Consider the following 16,034-nt stretch of genomic DNA (forward strand, 5'->3'; position numbering starts at 1 on the left):
CTGTAGTGCCTAGAACCGCTCGGCCACCCCAGCCGGCAGAACAGCCAACAGCTGTTCTGGTTGAGATATCGAGCGGTGCCAGCACGAGTAGATCAACAACGTGAAACGGAAGGAGCTCTTATTGTCGCCTGTGGTATTTACGCACTTTCCGCCAGTTTGTGACAGCACCGAACTCGTCGGTTTTTGGATCGCGCAGCACTAGCTAGTAATAGCGGCGAGCTGCAGCAGCCGTACCTCCATGGCGATGGTGGAGTAGGGCACCTCGTCGCTGTCGAACTCCCAGCCCCTGGAGCAGGGCCGCGTGGGCCACGCGGGGTCTGCCGCCTGCACGGTGGTCAGGTTGAGCGCCGCCCAGTCCAGCGCGTACTCGCGGCACTTGGAGAAGCCGCCGGACTCGGCCGGCGGGATCGCCAGCGCCTTCCTGCAACAGGGAGCGGCACGCCGTCCAACACTACTTCTCTCTTGTGAATACACTGGCTGACGGAAATCTGAAGACCCAGAAGACAGGGTCGGCAGTCAGCGCTACTTCGTACACGTACACACCATCTACATCTATATCTACATACATACTCCGCAATCCACCACACGGTGCGTGGCGGAGGGTACCTCGTACCACAACTAGCATCTTCTCTCCCTGTTCCACTCCCAAACAGAATGAGGGAAAAATGACTGCCTATATACCTCTGTACGAGCCCTAATCTCTCTTACCTTATCTTTGTGGTCTTTCCGCGAAATGTAAGTTGGCGGCAGTAAAATTGTTCATCAGTCAGCCTCAAATGCTGGTTCTCTAAATTTCCTCAGTAGCGATTCACAAAAAGAACGCCTCCTTTCCTTTAGAGACTCCCACCCGAGTTCCTGAAGCACTTCCGTAACACTCGCGTGATGATCAAACCTACCAGTAACAAATCTAGCAGCCCGCCTCTGAATTGCTTCTATGTCCTCCCTCAATCCGACCTGGTAGGGATCCCAAACGCTCGAGCAGTACACAAGAATAGGTCGTATTAGTAAGTATTTGTAAGCGGTCTCCTTTACAGATGAACCACATCTTCCGAAAATTCTACCAATGAACCGAAGACGACTATCCGCCTTCCCCATAACTGCCATTACATGCTTGTCTCACTTCATATCGCTCTGCAATGTTACGCCCAAATATTTAATCGACGGGACTGTGTCAAGCACAACACTACTAATGGGGTATTCAAACATTACGGATTCTTTTTCCTATTCATCTGCATTAATTTACATTTATCTATATTTAGAGTTAGCTGCCATTCTTTACACGAATCGCAAATCCTGTCCAAGTCATCTTGTATCCTCCTACAGTCACTCAACGACGACACCTTCCCGTACACCATAGCATCATCAGAAAACAGCCGCACATTGCTATCCACCCTATCCAAAAGATCATTTATGTAGATAGAAAAAAACAGCCGATCCACCACACTTCCCTGGGGCACTCCAGATGATACCCTCACCTCCGATGAACACTCACCATGGAGGACAACGTACTGGGTTCTATTACTTAAGAAGTCTTCGAGCCACTCACATACTTGAGAACCAATCCCATATGCTCGTACCTTAGTTAGGAGTCTGCCGTGGGGTACCGAGTCAAACGCTTTCCGGAAGTCAAGAAATATGGCATCCGTCTGATACCCTTCATCCATGGTTCGCAAGGTATCATCTGAAAAAAGGGCGAGTTGCGTTTCGCAGGAGCGATGCTTTCTAAAGCCGCGCTGATGCATGGACAGAAACTTCTCTGTATCAAGAAAATTCATTATATTCGAAACTGAGAATATGTTCGAGAATTCTGCAACAAACCGATGTTAAGGATATTGGACCCTAATTTTGAGGATCCGTCCTTCTACCCTTCTTAAATACAGGCGTCACCTGCGCTGTTTCCCAGTCGCTCGGGACTTAACGATGGCCAGAGATTCGCGATAAATGCAAACTAAGTAAGGAGCCAATGCAGTAGAGTACTCTCTGTAAAACCGAATTGGAATCCCATCGATGGTTATGTAAATTATTAGAGCTGCAATTCTCCGTGACAACTAGAACGGCCACCATAGTGTATTGGCTTTAATCGCGTTTAGATTTCCTGCCACGCCTGGTAGGATGTATAAGGGACGTGAGCAGCGTCAGACTCGAGTCCTCAGTGTGAGGGACCATATACGCGTGTGAGACAGCGTTGTCAGCATCTGACACGAGTTTGGAAGGAACCTCATTTGGTTTTCGATTTCATCAGCTAACCGAATCGGGTAACACCCAGATTTGTGAAACATTTGAATGCGACAGTGGTCTGATGTTGGACAGCCTGGGAACGTGAGGGCAGGCATGCTACTAGTCAAGTTTCCAATCGATCAAGTGAGACCACGACAAAGGAGGATCGCCGTATTGTGCGCCATCGTGACCCCTTCACATCTGCACCAGCCATCTGAGATCAAGTAATAGACTCGCAACGCGGTTCCGTGTCATATCGCGCCATTGTTCGGAGACAGCAGCTTCCAGAGCAGGGAATAACTGTCCCATGCGTAGACTTCAGTTATCGCCTCGACACAAACGGCTGTGTTTGTAGTGGTGCCACGACCACGAAGCATGAGCTGTTCATGAATACCGTCACATTTTCTTCAGCGATGTGTCGCAGTTCAGCAATACCCCAGATGAATATCGTCACCGAGTATGACAGCGATCGGGGATGAGGTTCCATTCTTTCACTGTTTTTAAGACGCAAAATGATATTACTGTTAGCGTCATACTGTGGGGAGCCATCGAGTATGAATTCAGATTGTTCAAGACTCGAACTCGGGACCTTTGCCTTTCGCGGGCAAGTGCTCTACCAACTGAGCTACCCAAGCACGACCCACGGCCCGTCCTCACAGCTTTACTTCTGCCAGTACCTCGTGTCCTACCATCCAAACTTTACAGAAGCTCTCCTGCGAACCTTGCAGAACTAGAGTAGGCTGCGGCTAAGGCATGTCTCCGCAATATCCTTTCTTTCAGGAGTGCTAGTTCTGCAAGGTTCGCAGGAGAGCTCCAGTAAAGTTTGGAAGGTAGGAGGCGAGGTACCGGCGGAAGTAAAGTTGTGAGGACGGGTCGTGGGTCGTGATTGGGTAGCTCAGTTGGTAGAGCATTTGCCCGCGAAAGGCAAAGGTCCTGAGTTCGAGTCTTGGTCCGGCACATAGTTTTAATCTGCCAAGAAGTTTCATATCAGCGCACACTCCGCTTCAGAGTGAAAATCTCATTCTCATGAATTCAGATCACTGCTGGTAGGAGTTTGGGGGGGGGGGGGGGGGAGGAGCTTTGTTGGCACAACGGTACATCACACACGCCCTGCGTACTCATATGTCTTCTGTCTTCTCTCGCGTGACAGTAACGTGGTGCCATTTTTCAATTGGACAATGTTTGTCCACACATTGCTCATGTCTCTATGAACTATCTGCATGATATTGAGGTACTCCCGTGGCCGGGAAGATCCTCCGATCTGTTCCTTATAGAACATGTGTGGGAAGTCAGCTCTATACCGTTGCCAGTATTCCAGGATATCAAGTACCATTTACAACAGTTGTAGGCAGCTTACCTCAGGAGCGGATACAACAGCTTCTTAATCGGATCAGTGCATGCATCAGGACAGAGGGGATGCAACGCCACACTGATAAGTGTGATTCTGCCAAGTTAGTCGTAAATTTGATGCGTATTGTAGCTAATGAAATAACGACACTGAAACGTCCCCTTAGAACAATTATACACGACTGTCCTTAAACTGATACACAATATTTTTTTAGCGCAACGCAATCTGACTTTCAAAAATCCCTACAAAAGAATGGCCCTGACTAACATTAACCTATAAGTTTCACAACTCACTTACCTCACAAAAATCTTCGCTACTCAAGCTACTGCAATACAGCGAGCGCCACTACTGCCAGCTAAATAAAAGATTCAAACTACGGAAGGCACTAACTACTGATAGGCATAGTTAGCAAATGAAAGATTTTGATAGAGATCAACCAATGTATTTACCTCAATAGTCATAATATATATAGCAGTTCATGACAAATTTCAGAACTCCGCCATCTCTCTCCCCACATCCACCACTGCTGGCGGCTCACCTGCAACTGCGCAACGCTACGCGCTGTTCACATCCAGCTGCCGCTGCCTAACACTACAATGGCAGACAACAATGCAAACTAGACACAGACTGCACACAGCACAGCCAGTGATTTTCATACAGAGGTGGCGTTACCAATAAAAAAACCTAAACAGCCTACTTACAACACATACCATCTCGACCGTGAAGTTTCGCTCCCTTCTGGGTGCTTCGCTTTTTGTGTTAGGTAGTGTGGTTTTTGATATTGAACTGCAGCGCGGATACAATAGAAATAAGACAGCAGGTCCACATATTGCCCTTGTGATGTGTGCATACTTTTCATAACGCTGTCTATATTTACATTTCGACATGAAATGATGGCCGTTAGTCCCCACCTGGGGGGAGTTGGTCCAACGATCTGCAATTTTTTCAGCTGACGGCACACTGGGCGAGTTGCGTGTCGATGGTGATGATGAGGAGGACAGCAGAACACCCAGCCCCCGAACGAAGAAAATCTCCGACCTGGCCAGATATCGAGCCCTGGCACGCTGCATGATTGGCAGACGCGCTGACCACTCAGGTACGGGGAATAAGGACAGAACGTACGACAACACAGCTGCTAGGATATATACCACTGCAGGTAGTCCATGTGTTCACACGTATTGTGTCAAGGCAGTGCTTAGCTTTCTGGCAAATAATACCTCATTTTCGATTCTTGCGAATCTGCTGGTCCTGAGTGTCTGTTGAAGGAAGGAAAGAATATTGGGTTTAACGTACCATCGTCATTGGGGTCATTACAGACGGAGTATTAGCTCGTATGGTGCAAGATAGGGAAAGAAATCGCCCTTGACCTTTTAAAGGAACCATCCCGGCATTTGCCTGGAGCTGATGTGTTTTGATGAATATACAGCTATCCATAGCAACAAATTGGCGCGTAATATCAGTTGAATTTTTCAATACTACTCAGACGTTGAAGCTTCCTGGCAGATTAAAACTGTGTGCCGGACCGAGACTCGAACTCGGGACCTTTGCCTTTCGCGGGCAAGTGCTCTGCCAACTAAGCTACCCAAGCACGACTCACGTCCCGTCCTCACAGCTTTGCTTCTTTCAGTACCTCGTCTCCTACCTTCCAAACTTTACAGAAGCTCTCCTGCGAACCTTTCAGAACTAGCACTCCTCAAAGAAAGGATATTGCGGATACATGGCTAAGCCACAGCCTGGGGGATGTTTCCAAAATGAGATTTTCACACTGCAGCGGAGTGTACGCTAAGCCATGTCTCCGCAATATCCTTTCTTTGAGGAGTGCTAGTTCTGCAAGGTTCGCAGGAGAGCTTCTGTAAAGTTTGGAAGGTAGGAGACGAGGTACTGGCAGAAGTAAGGCCGTGAGGACGGGGCGTGAGTCGTGCTTGGGTAGCTCAGTTGGTAGACCACTTGCCCGCGAAAGACAAAGGTCCTGCGTTCGAGCCTCGGTGCGGCACACAGTTTTAATCTGCCAGGAAGTTTCATATCAGCACACACTCCGCTGCAGAGTGAAAATCTCATTCTGGTATTGCGACGTTGTTAATAAATTCGTTATCTCGAGTGCTTTTGCTCAATATTCAACAAATAAGACACACTTTCTTCTTCTTTCTCTCGCTACTGCCTTTATCCCGCACTGTGCGCAGGGTCGGCAGTGTTAAGGCTCAATATTCAACAAATAAGACACACTTTCTTCTTCTTTCTCTCGCTACTGCCTTTATCCCGCACTGTGCGCAGGGTCGGCAGTGTTAAGTACGGATTTGGCAAGGTTAAGTTAAGGGGTGGCCGGATGCCCTTTCTGCCGCCACCCCATAGCCCCTGGGACGGAATTAGTGTACCCCAGCTGTCTGCGTCTAGTGTAAACTGTGAAATAGTGTGAACGTATTTCAAATGTCTGCGAGTAGTGTAACTGAGGCGGGACGTGGGGACCAACCCGGTATTCACCTAGGAGGATGTGGGAAACCGCCTAAAAATCACATCCAGGCTGGCCGGCACACCGGCCGCAGTCGTTAATCCGCCGGGCGGATTCGATCCGGGGCCGGCGCGCCTACCCGAGTACAGGGTTGGGTTGTTTGGGGGAAGAAACCAAACAGTGAGCTCATAGGTCTGATCGGATTAGGGAAGGACGGGGAACAAAGTCGGCCGTGCCCTTTCAGAGGAACCATCCCGGCATTTGCCTGGAGCAATTTAGGGAAATCACGGAAAACCTAAATCAGGATGGCCGGACGCAGGATTGAACCGTCGTCCTCCCGAATGCGAGTCCAGCGTGCTAACCACTGCGCCACCTCGCTCGGTCCGAGTCCAGGAAGCAGCGCGTTAGCGCACTCGGCTATCCTAGCGGGTTTCAACAAATACGACACACATCTTACACGAAATGTTCTCGCAGGCAATCTATTATTGTAAGATTCGTGGTACAGTTGGATGTGATGTGCCCATGTTGTCAGCTATTTAATACACACAAGCTGCAGCTTGACCCCACTTCTAGCTACTTTCGCTTCAATTGATGCATGAAAGACTGGCTCGACAGCGAGTTGTCAGCCTATTGGCGAACAGCACATTGTCAAATTTGTCACTCATACGAGGCCTTCTCGGTTTCTATGTCAATGGGCTCATTTTCCTTTACTCCCAGGTGCTCAGGGACCCAGCAGAATACCGTCACCTTTCCAAGCTGTTGCATCAAGAGGAGAGAATGTTGTACAAGTTTTTGTCAAAGAGGAGACACGTTTATCTAGGCAGGTCATCTGACTGCTTGACGCGTGGGAAGTCGGGGCGGCGAGGCGGCAGGTAGGAAGGGGGAAGGATAGCTCGGGTGCTCTTCAAGGCGCAGCAGACGGTGGAGCGGTGCTGGGCGTCCCCGAGTCTCAGGTGAGGCGCGGGCTTAGCACCAGACCTTCAGTGCCGCTTCCGCGCTCCACCTCATTTTTGGGGCATCGACTGGCTGCCGGATACCAGACCTCACTCCACAAAAGCCTGTTTCATCGGCTTCGCATAAAACACACAGAAGGCGCGCAGGCGCCGCCCTTTGTTTGGCAGCTCGCGGTATCTGTTTCACAACGGGGCAGTCGCCAGCTGCCACAATGGCCGCCCGGGACTCGCTAATGGCGAGAGGTCACGATCCGCTGCCGCCTCTGAATGGCCGCGCGCAGCCACGGCGGGGCTGGGCTGCGGGCTGCAGCAGCAGTCCGCAGTCTCCTGTTAGCCCCGTCCAAACAGTCCGGCTGCAAAGACCGGGCCGCTGAAGGGAATGCCACCCTGTCCCGTGTGCGTCCTGCTCCTCAGTAAACGTGACCAGATTGCTGTCACTTCTGAGATACATCGGTATGGCAAAGGCTTCCATTAAAGTATTAAAAAAACTGAAAACCCTCCTCGATTGCAAAAAAAGCACCTAGTGTTAAGCGTTAACCCAGGCTTCGGCGTAGACAACTACAGAAGAAAGATTAAGGAAAGGCAAACCTACGTTTCTAGCATTTGTAGACTTAGAGACAGCTTTTGACGATGTTGACCGGAATACTCTCTTTCAAATTCTAAAGGAGGCAGCGGTAAAATACAGGGAGCGAAAGACTATTTACAGTTTGTAGAGGAACCAGATGGCAGTTATAAGGGTCGAGGGGCATAAAAGGGAAGCAGTGGTTGCGAAGGGAGCGAGACAGGGTTGTAGCCTATCCCCGATGTTATTCAATCTGTATATTGAGCAAGCAGTAAAGGAAACAAAAGAAAAATTTGGAGTAGGAATTAAAATCCATGGACAAGAAATAAAAACTTTGAGGTTCGCCGATGACATTGTAATTCTGTCAAGAGACAGCAAAGGACTTGGAAGAGCAGTTGAACGGAATGGACAGTGTCTTGAAAGGGTGATGCTGAGGGAATTGGATTAGGGAATGAGACACTTAAAGTAGTAAAGGAGTTTTTCTATTTGGGGAGCAAAATAACTGAGGATGGTCGAAGTAGAGAGGATATAAAATGTAGACTGGCAATGGCAAGGAAAGCGTTTCTGAAGGAGAGAAATTTGTTAACATCGAGTGTAGATATAAGTGTCAGGAAGTCGTTTCTGAAAGTATTTGTATGGAGTGTAGCCATGTATGGAAGTGAAACATGGACGATAAATAGTCTGGACAAGAAGAGAATAGAAGCTTTCGAAATGTGGTGCTACAGAAGAATGCTGAAGATTAGATGGGTAGATCACATAACTAATGAGGAAGTATTGAATAGAATTGGGGAGAAGAGGAGTTTGTGGTACAACTTGAGAAGAAGAAGGGACCGGTTGGTAGGACATGTTCTGAGGCATCAAGGGATCAGATATTTATCATTGGAAGGCAGCGGGGTGGGTAAAAATCGTAGAGGGAGACCAAGAGATGAATACACTAAGCAGATTCAGAATGATGTAGGTTACAGTAAGTACTGGGAGATGAAGCAGCTTGTACAGGATAGAGTAGCATGGAGAGCTGCATCAAACCAGTCTCAGGACTGAAGACCACAACAACAAAAACTACTACACCTTCTTCAGAACAACAATGAAACCCACAAGTGCCTAAGAAGACTTTTGTCGATGATTAAAAGAACACCACAGTTATACATTTAAAAACGAAAAAGAAAAGGAAAATACAAACAGTACATATGTACAAAGTCAGAACCACTACTTAATGGTGTACGCTCCACCTCACACCGGCCTATGTTCGATGGGCCATGACCCGCCACAAACTGCAGCCACAAACGGTCGCTCACTTACAAGCCTGACCCGCTATGTATGCACATGCGCAAGACAAGGAAAGTTACTTGAATGCGCATGCGCATACGAATACGAGGAAGTTTATCCGTGGGTCGGGGCTAAATAGCTTATATATTCCCAACCGTGGATCAACGTATAACAAAAAATGAAATGAATAGAACAAGAGACGAGCTAAATAGGAGATGAAACATAAAAATAACCGCACACGGTTGCTTATGCTAGTAAAGAAACTTATATATGAAGCCACCTATGACAGCGGGAGGAACTCTTAAGAACTATACCTAAAGCCAGTAGTTAGCCTGGGGGAGAGGGGGGGGGGGGCTGAGGGGATGTAACCTAAAGACGTAGTGGTAATAAAGATATAGGGATAAAACGTGAGGTGTTCAACGGGCTAAAATCACCTTCATCGTAATAGGAAAACGAGGATAAAAAGAAAGAAGATGAACAGCTTGACCAACCGCGCTCGCCAATCAGCGCGCGCATGTGATAATCCCCTGATATCAGATTTACAAGTATGAAGAACAAAGTAAAGGCGCAAAACCTTCAAAAAATTTCTATTTCTTAGTAGGAGTTGGTCATTGAGGATATTGTCTTTAACATGTTGCAGATGCTTAAAGATCTGCATTTCTTCCAAAACATCCAGTTTTAAGCCCTTAACCTCGGCATGAAGTAACTCGATATTAACTGGAGGGCTCGTCGCATGAGCCGTTAACACAAGGTGTTCTGCATAAATAGAGCCCTCAGTACCGTCACCGCTTCTAGTAGGAACATGCTCTTTATACCTGAGACCCAGAGCTCGTCCCGTTTGCCCGATGTAAAATTTTGGACAATCCCCGCATGTAATTTTATATACTCCTGATTGGGAAAGTTTATCGCTCTTACTCTGGAAAGAGTGAATTCCTATGTAAACTGTTATTAGTAGAATAGGCGACTCTGAAATTATGGGCTCTGAGTAAACGCCCCAATTTGTAACTTATATTGCGTATGTAAGGGATAGATATCGTTGCCACCAGGTCCGCAGCTCGTGGTCGTGCGGTAGCGTTCTCGCTTCCCACGCCCGGGTTCCCGGGTTCGATTCCCGGCGGGGTCAGGGATTTTCTCTGCCTCGTGATGACTGGGTGTTGTGTGCTGTCCTTAGGTTAGTTAGGTTTAAGTAGTTCTAAGTTCTAGGGGACTGATGACCATAGATGTTAAGTCCCATAGTGCTCAGAGCCATTTGAACCATTATTTTTCGTTGCCACCTGTTTGTCACCTAACGCATCTCCTAGGCTGGAAGGCGTAATATGATTTTATTTATTTTCTTGTTATACATCTGTCTTACCAACTGAGGCCTATAGCCATTATTTACAGCAATATTCTAAAGTGTGAACAGTTTAGTATCTACCGCATCTGGTGCAAGAGGGATAGCTGTAACTCGATGAATATTAGAATGAAAAAAGGCCATTTTATGGGCGTACGGATGGGCCGAGTCTGCAGGTATAATATTGTCGGAAAACGTGTTTTTCCGAAAAATACTCAATGCGGTTGTCAACCACAGTTAAGGTGAGGTCCAAAAAAATTTAAGGACCTAGTATCGGATTCTCGCTCAATTGTAAAACTGATATTATGGTGAAGCCAACTAGAAGCGGTGACGGTGCTGAGGGCTCTATTTATGCAGAACACCTTGTGTTAACGGCTCATGCGCCGAGCCCTCCAGTTAATATCGAGTTACTTCATGCCGAGGTTAAGGGCTTAAAACTGGATGTTTTGGAAGAAATGCAGATCTTTAAGCATCTCCAAAATGTTAATATTCTCAATAACCAACTCCTACTAATAAATAGAAAATTTTTTGAAGGTTTCGCACCTTTGTTTTATTCTTCATACTTGTAAATCTGATATCAGGGGATTATCACATGCGCGCGCTGATTGGCGAGCGCGGTTGGTCAAGCTGATCATCTTCTTTCTTGTTATCCTCATTTTCCTTTTACGATGAAGGTGATTTTAACCCGTTAAACACCTCACGTTTTATTCCTATATATTACCACGACGTCATCAGATTACGTCCCCTCAGCTCCCGCCCCCCACCCCCCTCCCAAGATAACTACTGGCTTTAGGTATAGTTTTTAAGAGTTACTCCTGTTATCATAGCTAGCTTCATATATAAGTTTCTTTAGCAGCGTAAGCAACCGTGTGCGGTTATTTTTATGTTTCATCTCCTACTTAGCTCGTCCCTTGTTCTATTCATTTCATTTTTTGTTATACGTTGATCCACGGTTGGGAATATATGGGCTATTTAGCCCCGACCCACGGATAAACTTCCTCGTATTCGTATGCGCATGCGCATTCAAGTAACTTTCCTTGTCTTGCGCATGTGCATACATAGCGGGTCAGGCTTGTACGTGAGCGACCGTTTGTAGCTGCAGTTTATGGCGAGTCATGGCCCATCGAACATAGGCCTGTGTGAGGTGGAGCGTACACCATTAAGTAGTGGTTCTGACTTTGTACATATGTACTGTTTGTGTTTTCCTTTTCTTTTTCGTTTTTAAATGTATAACTATGGTGTTCTATTAATCATTGACAAAAGTCTTCTTAGGCACTTGTGGGTTTTATTGTTGTTCTGAAGAAGGTGTAGTTATCTACGCCGAAATCTGGGTTAACACTTAACACTAGATGCTTTCTTCGCAATCGAGACGGGTTTTTAGTTTTTTAATATATTAACCAACGATTGCTGACGCCCTGCGATGTTGAAGGTTCTTCCATTAAAGGCTAAACGGCACAGCAGTGAGATGAACCTTACACATCCTAATACATGTACCATAGTAGCGAAAATAGGATGAGCGGCAACCTGAGCAAGGTGGCAGCACAATCGTCTTAATGCCCGAGAAATAGAGAGGCGGGTCAATAACGGCATACATTCCCGTATTTTTACAAGCGCTGCCAGTCGCTAATGCCTTGAATACGAGGGGCGTTTGAAAAATCCGTGCAAAAATAAAAACTACTTACGTGTTTGGGGTAAACCTTTTTTATTTTTCGACATAGTCTCCTTTTAGACGTATACACTTCGTCCACCGTTGTTCTAATTTGTTGATCCCTTCCGAATAATAGGAATTCTCCAAGTCTGCAAAATAGCTATTAGTTGCTGCAATCACCTCCTCATGAGAATAAATCTTTGTCCCACCAGCCATTTCTCCAAATTAGGGAAGAAACAGTTGTCCGAGGCGGCCACGTCTGGAGAATAGGGGGGATCTGAAATGAGTAGGAATCCTATTTCCATTAATTTTTCGACCACAACCGCTGAGTTATGTGCTGGTGCATTGTCGTGATGGAAAAGGACTTTTTTGAGGTCCAATCGTCGGCGTTTTTCTTGCAGCTCGGTTTTGAAACGGTCCAATAGCGATGAATAATATTCACCCTTTTCCAGATAGTCGATGAGGATTATGCCTTGCGAATCCCGAAAGACAGTCGCCATAACCTTTCCAGCCGCAGGAATGGCCTTCGCCTTTTTTGGTGCATATTCTCCCTTGGTAACCCATTGTTTAGATTGTTGTTTGGTCTCAGGACTATAGTAATGTATTCATGTTTCATCCACAGTGACAAAACGACACTTAAAAGTGCTGCGGATTCTTCCTGAACAGCTGCAAACCATCATTGCAACACTTCACACGATTCCGTTTTTGGTCAAGCGTGAGCAGTCGCGGAACTCATCTTGCCGATAGCTTTCTCATGTCCAAATGTTTATGCAAAATATTATGTACCTGTTTATTCGAGAGGTCCACAGCACTAGCAATCTCACGCACCTTAACTCTTCTGTCATCCACCATGGATTTTGTCAATGATTTCTGGAGTTGTAACCTCCACAGGGCGTCCAGAACGTTCAGCATCACTTGTGCCCATATGGCCACTCCGAAAACATTGAAACCTCTTAAAACTGTTCTAATCCAAGGTGCAGAGCCACCATAATGTTTATCAAGTTTCTCTTTAGTATCCTGTGGCGTTTTGCCTTCCATAAAGTAATGTTTAATCACCACACGAAATTCTTTTTCGTCCATTTTTTGACAATCACTCGACTTCCTTGATTTACACGAATACCAAACACAAAGAAACAGACCAATATGGCTGAATCTTGGAGTGCGTTCTTTGCAAAGATGCTACTAACTAAACATGACCTCGATACGTGCCGTTTGTGCCATCTCTCGGACTCTGCACGAACTTTTCAAACGCCCCTCGCAACACAAAGATCGTACTGTTACGCCACACCCTCTTCTTGAACACTGAACCGCCTGGCACCAACGCTCCAAAACGATGCCATAGGGACAGTTGTGTCTTCATTGTGGTGGCCACGCACTACGAAGTAAGAAGGGTATTCAGAGTGAAAGAGCTCTTATTCAAGAAACTGGCAAAGGGGAAAATGTTAGCCAGCGTCTCTGAAGGGTGAAGTTGTGTAATACCACAACTCCAGCTAGACACCTTCGGATCTGATTAAACAAAAAGAGGTGAACAAACTGAAGTCATCGCCACCCAGTGACGACACCTGGCTACCTGCTACGGCCTGTTCTCTTTCCTGGGGTGGGGATGTGCTGTTGAAGAAGCACTGGTAGGCAGGCTGTCACGAATCACGAATACCCGATCCCTCCCCCCCCCCCCCCCCCCCCCCCACCAATTCAGACTCTCATTCTCAGATGTTCGCTGACATTCTCTGTACACCGTATCGACGTGCGCTGCTCACTTTGAGGTGGAGACTGCTGCAGTGCCACATGAAGTACACTACTGGCCATCAAAATTGCTACACCAAGAAGAAATGCAGATGACAAACGGGTATTCATTGGACAAATATATTATACTAGAACTGGCGCAATTTGGGTGCATAGATCCTGAGAAATCAGTACCCAGAACAACCAGCTCTGCCCGTAATAACGGCCTTGACACGCCTGGTAATTGAGTCAAACAGAGCTTGGATGGCGTGTACAGGTACAGCTGCCTATGCAGCTTCAACACGATACCATAGCTCATCAAGAATAGTGACTGGCGTATTGTGAAGAGCCAGTTGTTCGGCCCCCATTGACCAGACGTTTTCAGTTGGTGAGAGATCTGGAGAATGTGCTGGCCAGGACAGCAGACGAACATTTTCTGTATCCAGAAAGTACCGTACAGGACCTGCAACAAGCGATCGTGCATTATCCTGCTGAAATGTAGGGATCGAATGAAGGGTAGAGCCACGGGTCGTAACACATCTGATATGTAACGTCAAAGTGCCGTCAATGTGAACAAGAGGTGACCGAGACGAGTAACCAACGGCACCCCATACCATCACGCCGGGTGATAACGCCAGTATGGCGATGACGATTACACGCTTCCAATGTGCGTTCACCGCGATGTCGCCAAACACTAATGCGTCCATCATGATGCTGTAAACAGAACCTGGATTCATCCGAAAAAATGACGTTTTGCCATTCGTGCAGGCAGGTTCGTCGTTGAGTACACCATTGCAGGCGCTCTTGTCTGTGATGCAGCGTCAAGGGTAACCGTAGCCATGGTCTCCGAGCTGATATTCCATGCTGCTGCAAACGTCGTCCAACTGTTCGTGCAGATGGTTGTTGCCTTGCAAACGTCCCCATCTGTTGACTCAGGGATCGAGACGTGGCTGCACGATCCGTTACAGCCATGCGGATAAGATGCCTGTCATCTCGACTGCTAGTGATACGAGGCCGTTGGGATCCACCACGGCGTTCCGTATTACCCTCCTGAACCCACGGATTCCATATTCTGCTAACAGTCATTGAATCTCGACCAACGCGAGCAGTAATGTCGCGATACGATAAACCGCAATCGCGATAGGCTACAATCCGACCTTTATCAAAGTGGGAAACGTGATGGTACGCATTTCTCCTCCTTACACGAGGCATGACAACAACGTTTCACCAGGTAACGCCGGTCAACTGCTGTTTGTGTATGAGAAATCGATTGGAAACTTTCCTCATGCCAGCACGTTGTAGGTGTCGCCACCAGCGCCAACCTTGTGTGAATGCTCTGAAAAGATAATCATTTGCATATCACATCATCGTCTTCCTGTCGGTTAAATTTCGCGTATGTAGCACGTCATCTACGTGGTGTAGCAATTTTAATGGCCAGTAGTGCGTCACCTACCAAGGATTACGTCTCCAACAGCAGCAGGAAACCGCCTGTACTGCGGACGGTATGCAGACGACTTAGCTCCCTTACATCACTGGGTCTCCCTCTGGGTGACTTTCTTCTGCTGGCGGCCATCTCTCTAGTGCGGCACCTATTCGAACCCGGGCTGAGAACGGTCTGGTCTGTCTGCGCGCCAGTTTCCCGGAGGCTTCCATTAACGCTGATTATTAGCCGCGGCAGGCACACGCCTTCGACGTTGATTCTGTTGAGGGCTACGGTTTGAATACCGTCCAGGCGTGCCTGCTGACGACGGATCTCTGGGCTATATGGCCCACTGTCTCATTCCGAGGTTGATGGCCTTTTCTCCAATGGTGACCACACCCAGTACCTAACATGAATAAAACCAATTCAGCCAGGGATGTCTTATTATTGGTACGACATATCTCCTTTTTCGTGTATAGGACGTATTACTGCCGACGACCATCCCTCTGAAAGCTGCTCTTCGTCCCGAACTGTACGTGTAATATGTGCGACTTCGGTGATCATAATCTCATTACGACTTTGATCGCGATCTGACAATGTCAGACATTTTCACTAAAATCCACTGTTTTTCTGCAAGTTAGTAATGTTTCTAGTGCATATCATAGCATTAAGGAGAGGAGGCTGATAGTTCTACAGGTTTTTTTGACTTGCCTTTTTCCTTTTCTGTGAAGTAAAATAATCTTCTTACGCAGGCACTCTGTGAATAATTTTGCATTGTGCTCCCCGGTGCACATTACATTTGCAAGGAATTTTCATCAGCACCAAACAAAAGATTCCGCAATTCAAAACCATTTTTCAGAGTACGTGCTACCTAGATTGATTTTTGTGTTAGGTTTGGAAACTACAGATTATTCAAGAGAAAGTATGGTCCTTTTTACCTAGTCACTTATGGTGCTCATCCAAGTAATGAAGTGTTAAATCCCCCCCCTCACCCACCCACTCTCATTACCGACACATTAAGACAATTACTTTTCCTAACGGGCAGTAAAACCTGGCTCAAAACATTCTCTTGTACACTGTTTTGAAATATTATGTTAGATAAGGAAGTATAATTCTGAG

General features: G+C 46.9%; 1 protein-coding gene across 1 annotated transcript in view; it reads right to left on the reverse strand.

Annotated features, from left to right (window-relative positions):
• Positions 1–16,034, reverse strand: part of LOC124595040 (organic cation transporter protein-like) — a 155,357-nt gene that overhangs the window by 81,497 nt on the left and 57,826 nt on the right. The window contains exon 2 of the mRNA XM_047133603.1: positions 235–421. Within this exon, the coding sequence (XP_046989559.1) occupies positions 235–421 (187 nt within the window). The remainder of the gene's footprint in view (positions 1–234; positions 422–16,034) is intronic.

The sequence above is a fragment of the Schistocerca americana genome, chromosome 2, assembly GCF_021461395.2.
Source record: "Schistocerca americana isolate TAMUIC-IGC-003095 chromosome 2, iqSchAmer2.1, whole genome shotgun sequence".
Lineage (NCBI taxonomy): Eukaryota > Metazoa > Arthropoda > Insecta > Orthoptera > Acrididae > Schistocerca > Schistocerca americana.